At 36.9% G+C, this 11,092-nt stretch overlaps 1 protein-coding gene across 1 annotated transcript; it reads left to right on the top strand.

Moving 5' to 3' along the window:
- Nucleotides 1-318: 318 nt before the first annotated feature.
- GCG (glucagon) lies at nucleotides 319-10,665 on the top strand. The gene is made up of 6 exons (XM_055397368.2): nucleotides 319-446; nucleotides 3,532-3,632; nucleotides 5,091-5,252; nucleotides 7,507-7,644; nucleotides 9,309-9,452; nucleotides 10,102-10,665. The coding sequence occupies exons 2-6, from the start codon at nucleotides 3,541-3,543 to the stop codon at nucleotides 10,106-10,108; spliced, it is 543 nt and encodes a 180-aa protein (XP_055253343.2). The 5' UTR covers nucleotides 319-446; nucleotides 3,532-3,540; the 3' UTR covers nucleotides 10,109-10,665.
- Nucleotides 10,666-11,092: the final 427 nt, after the last annotated feature.

Below are 11,092 nucleotides of genomic sequence, written 5' to 3'. Positions count from 1 at the left end.
AAGCTATGCTCAAAGAGGTTGGCCATGGACTATATAATTTCACAGTCTTTTGTCTGCAACATAAAAATTCACATCAGAGTACTTAAGTGATTTTCATTCCTGATCAAGAGTGAAGGTGAATTTCCAAACTTCCCCTTCCGTTCTCAGCCAAAAAAATAAAGCAAGAGTAAATAAAAAGTTTCCTGGTCTCTGAGTTCCCACCCAATATAAGCTTATTATGCAGATGAGCAAAGCGAGTGGGCGAGTGAAATCGTTTGTAACAAAAACCCATTATTCACAGATGAAAAATTTATATTGTCAGCATAATATCTGCAAGGCTAAACACCACTGGAGAGTATATAAAGGCAGTGAGGTTTGGTGCACAACTACAGAGCTCAGGACACTGCACACCCAAACGCGGCTCACTCTCTCTCCACCTGTTCTGTTCCACCTCCTGGTGTCAGAAGGTAAGATTAATATTGAGTGATTGTAAGAGTGTACATTCTGTTTAGGGTACAGTTAAGTGTTCATAAGGAGCAAAGTATTATGAATTAAAGTGCTGTTTTTTCACCTTATACTTTGTTATTATAATACGCAGGGCAGAACTGAAATGAAAAAGTGGTGTAAAATGCATCCAAATAAACTTTAATATAGTAAAGCCTCAAAGCGAGTCAAAGAAATAATTCAATGAAAAGACGTAAGATGGAAAGAAAAAGATTCAAATCAAGGCACTTATTACAAAATTTAACTAATGAAAATTGCATTTTAAAAATCAGTGGTGACATTTTGAAAAACAAATATTTTTCTTTGGATTCAATAAATGTGTATACTATTTTGAACAGAAGGCGCCTTTTAAACAGCAGAAATGTGCAAATGTGCCCATTAGAGAGGTTATAATAGTAATTGATCCTTACCAATGAAAACGTATGATTTTCCAGAAGAGCAGAATCAACATCATCATTCAAATATTCAAATTTCTGATCAGCCTATCAAAAAATCAAAGTCCATGAAATCAACTCTTTGTAGATAAGACATAGTGTATTTAGGGCAGAGAAGAAATGTCATCAGTAATTGGGAATTCTGTGGATGGAGCTGAGTAAAAGCACAGATTAATAATTACTATGTTTTGGGGACCAATAGTAATAAATAAACTATCTAAAATGTCTACATTCCAAAATGAAATTTTAGTAAATACCTTAAGAAAAAAAAATCACACTAAAGTACTTATTTAAGCTCTTAAGGACGCGGAACAATTTTACAAAGATCTTCAGTGGAGAAAATTATTTCATGGTGCTTTTTGTGTTTGTTGGTTTTCACCTCTCCCTGTTGAATTCAGGATCTTAGTTTCCTGACCAGGGATTGAACCTGTGGCCCCTGTGTTGGGAGCACAGTGTCGTAACCACTGGACCACCAGGGAAGTTCCATGTAGTGTGTTTTCTTCCACACATACTAATTAATACCTGTGAGAAGAAATTATCTAGCCAGTTTTAAAAGAATTTATTTTGCCTATGGCACCAGTATACTTAGGGATATACTATATAATATATGTCACCTTACCTAGATCAAAGATTAATCTTTGCAAAAGACTTCCTATTTAGGAAATATGATTGGTACCACATCTCCTTTTAAATTTGAGTGGAAATATATAGGTTTTATTAAACTGCAGACTCTCTCTGTAGGCTAAAGCAGGGGTGTGGGAGAGTAATTGGAAAGTCTCTCCTTACTGAATAAGATTTTGACACCAAAATGATGCAAATGTTTGCTTTCTCAAGTAGCAGTATTCAAAAATCCTTATTCTTAAATATTTCACAATTCTGTTGACTTTTACACAATAAATAAAGTTTCAAAAATCAGTTATTTATTTGAATAGAAATACTCTATTGCCTGGGGAGGACTTCAAACACTGAATTCTGTATTGTTGTTTCTTATACCAGCTGTCCCAGAAACTACCTGCTCCATATCTGCCTCCGGAGACTATAATAGAAGATATTGTAAAACCTTTAGGGACATTACATGAAAGCAATTATAGTTTTCAGTTGACTTTCCAACAATGATGTAATCCTAAAGAGGAATGTTTGCTTTAAATTTTTATGTTTCTGAAAATGTGAAACAAATTGCAATCAAAGACCCTGCCTATATATTTGGCAAGGTTTCCAAAGTTTGCCAACTGTATAAACTGAAGCACAGAAACACACCAAGTTAGTAATTGAATATTGGTGAATAAAGGAGGAACAGGTAATGTCTATTGTGTTGCTTTATCTAATCGATCACTTAATCTAAAAGGCAATATTTCAAAGGAAAAAAAATTGCCACTGCAGGTATTTACAGTCCTCATGTTTTAGTGCCAAAGAAAGATAGGAAGTATGGCTAAGATGTTAAAGACAAGGTTGATAGTTTAAAATGATGATATTTGTAAAATACCCATTTCAAACCAAATGCCATTTGCTAAAAATAGTCAAATTTTTAAAAAATAAGCATAATCAAACTTAGATTGAAATCCCCACTTCTCAAAGTAAATATGGTCGGACTTGAAAGAAGCAGAGAGAAGTTTACAACAAACACTGGATTTGAGGTTTTCATTCAGAAAATAGAGGTGCTTGTCCTGTGGGGTCATTCTGCCCCACACTCATGCTGGTTCCATCCCACCCCGTCCACAGTACATCATCATGTCCTTGCCATCATGCTATGGCCTCAAGGGGCATCTGCGTATAATGCAAGGTATCTTGCAACATGGTCTAGGGTGTCACTAGCAGTGAATGACACATCCTGGACTCAGTCCAATTATAAAACAACCTGGGGACTTTCAAGACCTCAGAAGCAAGCATTAATTTTCTTTATGACAGTGATCTCTTAGTTTCTTAGTTGTGATTGTTCAAGTTGCCAGAAGCATTAGTTCTTGTTGCAAATTGCTTGTCTTTAAAATGATTTTTTTCTTTTAATTTAGAACAGGTCAAAGCACCCTAAAATACCTCAAATCTGTTGGCCGCTTTATAATTACAAAGTCTAGACCAAGTTACACTATTTAAAATATAAATGAATAATACATCTGAACCGACAGCTGGTATGCCAAGTTGTAGCCTGAGGCTGCTTTAAGATGGTTGAAATGCAGTATAATGTAAACGCTTGGAAGTGAAGGACTATTAATTGAAAGCCAGACTGATAGTGAAGAGGGTGGGATCATGGATAAGGTGCCATTCAAGCTAACCATATGTAGCATATCATCTACAGTGGGTATTTTCAATGTTTATCATGGACATTTTTAATTTCAAGTCTGGAAATGAGCCTTCCAATTATTAACAGAAGTGTCCTACACTAATGAAAAGCTTCATAGTGCTACACATCTTTTGTATTCTTTTTAGCCACCAAAAAAAAAAAACTGCAAGAAAAATATAATATTTTAAATTAAGCTAGAAATATAATCAGAATAAAATTGATGACTAGTTTTTTCTTTCTACTCTCAATATTTACTTAGTCAAAACTGAACTAATTTACCTCACACTTTTAAATATGGTTGAGTGTCTTTATGTCTCCCCTGACTCTGTGTTTCAACAGGCAGCAAAAATGAAAAGCCTTTACTTTGTGGCTGGATTGTTTGTAATGCTGGTACAAGGCAGCTGGCAACATTCCCTTCAGAACACAGAAGAGAAATCCAGGTATTAAATCTTTAGATTTGAACTAACATAGCACTATGCTTATAATACAGCCCAAGATAACTGTGACTAGTAAATAGGTCTCAGTAATTTGGTATAAACTGTGCCCTGCACAGTTTTCAAATGTTTAAAGTATCACTATGATAAAGGCTTTTCTGGAGTATAGATAGGAGTATGTTATTTCATAACCAAAGAAGCTGGGAATGTTGAAAAATATGATACATGGGAAGTTATAGCTCTTTGAAATCTTTGGCCGATCCTGTCTGTCCATTCATTACTCACAGTGCATGGTAGATCATTTAAATTATTCACACCAAATTTTTCATTTTATTTATTTTAAAAAATAACATTGTTTCCTACTAATTGTAAAATTAGTAAGAAATTTTACGTGCACATTCATGATAGACAATACACGTGCGCTAGTATATAAATACATCCCAGATCATTTACAGCTTTGTATTGTATTTTTTCTCTAAGCATTGTATTGTTAGATTATTTTTATAACATTACAAATATCTATTAAACATATGATATTTAATGACTACATACTATTTCATCTTATAAATGTACAATATTTATTTAGCTACCCCTTCTCTTTTGAATACTTAATAGTTCTTCAAATTTTCCTACAAAAAGCCTGCCAATAACATTTTTCCTACATTTCTTACTATTTTCTAAGGATTTATTTCTAGTGGTAAAATAATTATGTCAAAGGATTTGAATGAGTTTAAATTTTTTATAATATCTTGCCAACTTGCTTTCCAGAAAACTAATACACATGCCACTGGCATTATAGAAATACTCCTCTCACAATATCGTCCCCGGTATTTAATCCTTGCTAATTCGACAGGTAAAAATAGTATCTCATTTCTATTTTGAGTCTTAATCATACTGAATATTTCCCCACATAGCCATGCCAACCAACTGTTGATTATTGGCATGTGGATTATCCACCACATAGTTTCAAATTAGCAAGTGGGCTTTTTCTTTTCTTTCTCTGAACCTTTGTCTTTCCATTAGCTGCCACATAACCAGGTGATGGAGCTACTTTTTTATAGTGATATATGCAAAACAGAATTTGGAATATAAATCTGCTGCCCAAATAAAAATGATTTGGGACGCTTCACTCTTTTAAAATATTCAAGGCGTGTTGCTCTCTTCTGGCATTATTAACATAATGAGTAGATGAATTTGTTGAAAAAAGATTTATTTAATCCTATTTCAGAAAAAGAGAAGCCAGTTGAAAAATCAGTTGCTAGAATTCCAAATCAGAGTATATTCCACTCTGGTAAAACCATGGGATTCCCATGGCAAACTAAGGTCTTTCTGAACTGCCAACTAAAATGCTCAGGGAACCTGCCTTCCAGCTTCGTGTGGTTCTATATTTTGTAGAGAAGCGGCTTCTCAAGTGAATCTACTCTTGAGGAGAGATGTAGTTGTACCAATCACTGTTCTTCACAGTTCATTCCCAGCTCCCCAGACCGACCCGCTCAGCGCTCCAGATCAGATCAATGAAGACAAGCGCCACTCACAGGGCACATTCACCAGTGACTACAGCAAGTACCTGGACTCCAGGCGTGCCCAGGATTTCGTGCATTGGTTGATGAATACCAAGAGAAACAAGTAAGAATGTGAACTTTATCAGAAATGTACACTCAAAGGTATTACTTAAATATGTCTAAAATTCTTCCTGACTTTCTTAAGTTATCATACATATCAAATAATGCCCATAAACTCATTTGATTCTGATGATTTTTAAGCTTGGTGGTGCTAACCTCCGTATTATGCCTTTGCATGTCCCACCCGTCACCCCTTCAAAACTCTTACCTACCCTCAAATGGGACACAGACTTTAAATAGTTTTCCCAACTTTGGTCTTAGCAATATTTACTCGGTTGCCTATTTTACTTTAAAATTGAAAGCTGACTTTTGTGAAACTGCAAGGTTAGGAATCTAATTCCTGACCAAAAGATAAGAGCAAATTCAACATTCTCTTGTAGGGTTCAAACTCATGACAATGATCACATTCAAAGTATCCTCTAGCCAAGTTCATCACGGTAAGAAATGGAAACAGATGCAGTCTTTTTCTTGTAGAATACAATCCAAGATACACATTAAAATTACAGCCTAGCAGCACAGCATAAAGAGAGAAGAAGGCACATAGGAACACAAGCCTATCATAAGGCATACATTTTAATGCTGAATTTCTTTAACAGTGTTGGGGGTTTTGCTGCATGAGGCTACTGGAGGAAATCAGCCACAAGGGTTTCACAGGGATGGTGGAATTTCACAATTTCTTTGGAGGGTGGCCCACAAAAGGAGGGAGTTATGCATGCAAAGTAGCTGAAGGAATCTAAAAATCAGGAAAAGGGAATATATTTGTCCGGATAGAATGGAGAAGGGTAGAGAGAAAGAGAGAAACCAGAAAGAAGAATTAAAGAGGGTTGTTGACCAAAAATTCGTAAAGTGGAGACTACAGGAAAGACAGTGATCATGGTTAAAGAAGACACTAGAAGTTCTTGCTAAGGATGGGGCTTCCCAGGTGGCTCAGTGGTATTGAATCCGCCTACCAGTGCAGGAGACATAAGAGATGCAGGATCAGTTCCTGGGTCAGGCAGATCCCCTGGAGGAAGAAATGGCAACCCACTCTAGTATTCTTGCCAGAAAAATTCTATGGACAGAGGACCCTGGCGGGTTACAGTCCATGGGGTCACAAAGAGTTGGACATGACTGAGCTACTGAGCATGCATTGATGAAATAGGAGAAATCGCAAACTTGAAAAAATGCAAACTGTCTTCATTTCTAGAGAGACAATGCCACAACTTAGCAAGTGAATGTAAACTAATCCTAGCACCCAGGTGGTTTCTGTCGTGTTTAAGATGGAACCTTCTAGGGCTTATATATGATGGAGCAACTGACCATCTTTCTGGTCAACCCCTTCCGTGGGGCATTCTGTACACACGTGAGGGTGATGTAGGGTCATTTCCTTAGCTTTCCTCAGCCCATCACACGGAGAATGCAGTGGCACCCCACTCCAGTACTCTTGCCTGGACAATCCCATGGACGGAGGAGCCTGGTGGGCTGCAGTCCATGGGGTCGCTACTAGTCGGACACGACTGAGCGACTTCACTTTCACTTTTCACTTTCACACATTGGAGAAGGAAATGGCAACCCACTCCAGTGTTCTTGCCTGGAGAATCCCAGGGACGGGGAAGCCTGGTGGGCTGCCGTCTGTGGGGTCGCAGAGAGTCGGACACGACTGAAGTGACAGCAGCAGCAGCAGCAGCCCATCATACATTTCCTTTAATCCATTATCCCGTGGCCCTTTCGAAGACATTTTGTGAGGCTCCTTTGCTTTCCTTTGATTCAATAAACTAACTCTGACCCCATGTGTTGGAGTAGGAAATAGAAACCCACTCCACCCGGAAAATTCCATGGACAGTGGAGCCTGGCAGGCTACAGTCCATGGGGTCACAAAGTGAGCGACCGAGCACGCACACACGACCCCATATGTACAAATGACAAGCTGCTGCTTTGTTTGCAAGTGGCATGGCACAGTAGATAGCCCTCACACTTTTGGACTGAAGTAAGGGCAGCTTTAAGAATTAATGACACAGACAGCAGAAGAGGTGAAATGGGTCACTGGGTGAAGTGAGCGAGCTTAGCCTCCCTTAATTGTCATTAGATTGCCCCATCAACCTTCACTCCCAACAATTAATGTAGCTTTCTGATGAGTCTCCTACACACCCTCATCTCCCCAAATCTCCCTCTAAGCCCCCTCCACACAGAATCCAGAACCCGAGGCTGCCATTGCTTATAGGTGAGAACCATATTGCTAAAGAGACAGATCTTCAATTTAACTTTCACATTTCTTTCAGGAATAACATTGCCAAACGTCATGATGAATTTGAGAGACACGCTGAAGGGACCTTTACCAGTGATGTAAGTTCTTATTTGGAAGGCCAGGCTGCCAAGGAATTCATTGCTTGGCTGGTGAAAGGCCGAGGAAGGCGAGAGTAAGTCTGTACATTCTTATTTAATTTTTTTTTTTGCTTGATGCTGAAAACTTAGATTACAGTTATCCATAAATGGATCTGCATTATGAAGCCATTAATATAGTCTCACAAAGTAAGGAAATAACTCCTGTTGGTGGGAGACAGGAGTTATTATAAAATCTCATCTGTTTTATCTTTGAGAGCAAGTGTTAATGATAGCGTCACACTGGTTACTATTTATCCCCCATTATTAGTTGTGCTAAAATTAGGTATTGATTTGCCAGTCCAGGATACTTTTGAGGATAAACAGAGTGCTTCTGATAACTACACCACGAAAATAAGCTTAAACTAAGACTGTCCAGGAAAACTAGGGCTAAGGGAAGAGAAGAAATAATGCTGAAAACTTACTTTCATTTTAAATATTTACATAGTTTATGTGTTAGTAAGTATTCAGGTTAAAATGTGATGACGACAGGAAGTAACTAAAGATGTTTAATGAAATGACATTCAAGACAAAATATGTGAAAACATTCGTCTATTTAATGATGTATCCATTTTTTATGAGAGTACCATAGAGATAATCATTAAATTATTACAGTTGAAAATGAGCCTAAGACCTTTAGGTACTTTCTTGGATCTTACCACAGCCAAACAGACCCACAGACCAAACAGACCTTCTCATTTTCTTGTGACGATTTTGATTGACTTTGAATTATGAAAATCAAGAAATTCATGTTCCACTCTATTTTTATCTTTAGTTTTTTTTTTTTCTCCATACCTTATGGCATGTGGGAATCCTAGTTTCCCAACCACGGATCAACCCAGGCTCCCTGAAGTTGGAAACACAGAGTATTAACCACTGGACCATCAGGGATGTCTTTAACAAGATTTTCAATAAGCATATTGAGATTTTAAGGAGCTCTCAAGACAAAAAGGAACTAGTATTGTCACTGATTTTTAAAACAGCAGCAGTAAAATTTATAAAATCAATGGGAAAAGAGTCACACGAGATTATTTTACAGTGATTTAAAGAGATACCAAAAATTCTGTTAAACAAACCAGTCAGAGAAAATATCTAATATAGACTAAGGTTTAATTCCTTAAGACTGTACTTGGCAAGGCTGTTTTGCTCATCATTAGTTTTACAGGATCCCATAGATCCCATAGATATCTATGGGGTCACACGACTGAAGTGACTTAGCAGTAGCAGTAGCAGCAGTTTTACAGGATAGACTATATTTTTCTGAATATGCTGCTGCTGCTGCTAAGTCACTTCAGTCGTGTCCAACTCTGTACAACCCCATAGATGGCAGCCCACCAGGCTCCCCCATCCCTGGGATTCTCCAGGCTAGAACACTGGAGTGGGTTGCCATTTCCTTCTCCATTTTCTGAATATAGACAAATCAATAGCTTCAATAATAAGTTCTATGTTGATAATACACTAAAATCTTAGAAGCAGCTGGAATACAGAAAAGGGCTTTGTTTCAGGTCCTGGCTCTGCACTTGTCTACCTAATTCCCTTTCTGACATTCAAGTTTCTATGAGGTTTTTTGTGGTAAGCCCTCTGTAAATAGAAACATATGGTTTTCTCAGTGACCCTTACACAGGTTACCAGTGACAGGCAACCAATAAGCATTTCTTTGAAACGTTTAACCAAGTGCTGGTTTTACCCCTCCATTTCTCAGTTTCCCAGAAGAAGTCAGCCTTGTTGAAGAACTCCGCCGTAGACACGCCGATGGCTCTTTCTCTGAGGAGATGAACACCGTTCTTGATAGTCTTGCCACCCGAGACTTTATAAACTGGTTGCTTCAGACGAAAATTACTGACAGGTTACTGTATTTTAGTTCATCCCTGAAACCATGAAAACTTTCATAAATATTATCATACTGCTATAGGTTGTTCCTACATGAAGGAGAGAGTCTTTACTCTCTTGGTATGCAATCAAAATTATGAGTCATTCAAGAGTATATTATTATATTTGTTTTTGATCATTACAATTTTATTCTTCCACTTGTTGATTCCAAACACTTTTCCTGAATGTTAGTAAGGGACAAGTCATTAGGAATACAGGTATGGAGATGTTAAGCTAGTCACATATTAATAATATTGCAAATTGCTGTGTATTTTGAAATTTTAGCACAAAGTAAAATACCAGTATATATGATATTTAAATACTTAATGCAATAAGTATAGCAGTGAAATTTAAATGCCAAGATTAACAGGCATGTAATAGGTTGGTTGTAATTACTTTTATAATTATCTATAGACTTTTTATTTCTCACTAGGGACGTTAGGATAAGCCATCTTTGAAGGTAAATATTTGAAGAGTTCAAAACACAAACAGATGTATAAAATGAAAAGATGAACAGCCCTTATTAAAATAAATCATTGAAACATTTTCTGGCTAAATGAACTGTATCATCTATGCTTTATAATATGTTAAATAATCGTCTCTCTCTTTTTTTTTTTAATTTCTAGGAAGTAAGTGTGTCATTCAATACTCAAGATCATCTTCACAGTATCACCTGCCAGCCATGTGGGATGTTTGAAATTTTAAGTTCTGTAAATTTAACAGCTGTATTCTAAAGCCATATTGCTTGCATGCGAATAAATTTCCTTTTAATGTTGTATAACCAAAAGATTATAAATTGAATACACCATTGTCAAAATAGTGCTAAAATATCAGCTTTAAAATATGATAATTCAGAATTCTCTTTCCTTTCTTCTGCTAACCTGCTTAGCAATGAAATTATTTCTCTGTGATATAATTTGTATATATAAATTACTCCAATCACAACATATTTGCATTATAATAAGATAAGGGGAAGGACTGGTAGCCACAGTTGTGAAATGGGAAAGAGAATTTTCCTCTGAAACTTTTGTCATAAAAATGCTCAGCTTTCAGTATATAAAAGATAGATAGACTAAATAAAAATTTCAAGCTTCTTCATCAATATCTGTATTCTCTCTTCTTTATGGTCCCACTCTTTCCAAATACTCCTGCTTCCAATAAGCCAAATCTGATGCACAGATATGGTTTCATGTTTTAAATTGCTGCACAGTACTTTCATGTTTTTTAGCCAACACCAAAAAACCAAGGTATTTTATATTAGAATGTTGATTTCTCATGTTTCTTGAAAAATTAGATCATCAGGCAATATGAGACCCACAAACCAAATCTCTTCTAAAGATGAGTACCAGTTGCCTCCTTCTAAAAGGTCACATGATTTTCAACTCACTATTGTGCCCCTTACACACACACACACACACACACACACACACACACACACACCTCACACACACATCTGGGTATGTTACACATTTACATTCAGGTAATATGTGTAAGTAGCCACTTTCCCGGCCCACTTTATTTTTATATCTTATTTGCCTGGCACCTGCAGACATTTGTCTATCATACCTAGTACTTTTATCTCCATGTCCTGCAATGTCCAGTATTTTGGGCCAGTCT

The sequence above is a fragment of the Moschus berezovskii genome, chromosome 2 (assembly GCF_049115385.1).
Source record: "Moschus berezovskii isolate FMDL1 chromosome 2, NW_MosBer_1.0, whole genome shotgun sequence".
In the NCBI taxonomy this organism is placed as follows: domain Eukaryota; kingdom Metazoa; phylum Chordata; class Mammalia; order Artiodactyla; family Moschidae; genus Moschus; species Moschus berezovskii.
The sequence above is the reverse complement of the archived record's forward strand: the minus strand, read 5'-3'. Positions and strand labels throughout refer to the sequence as shown.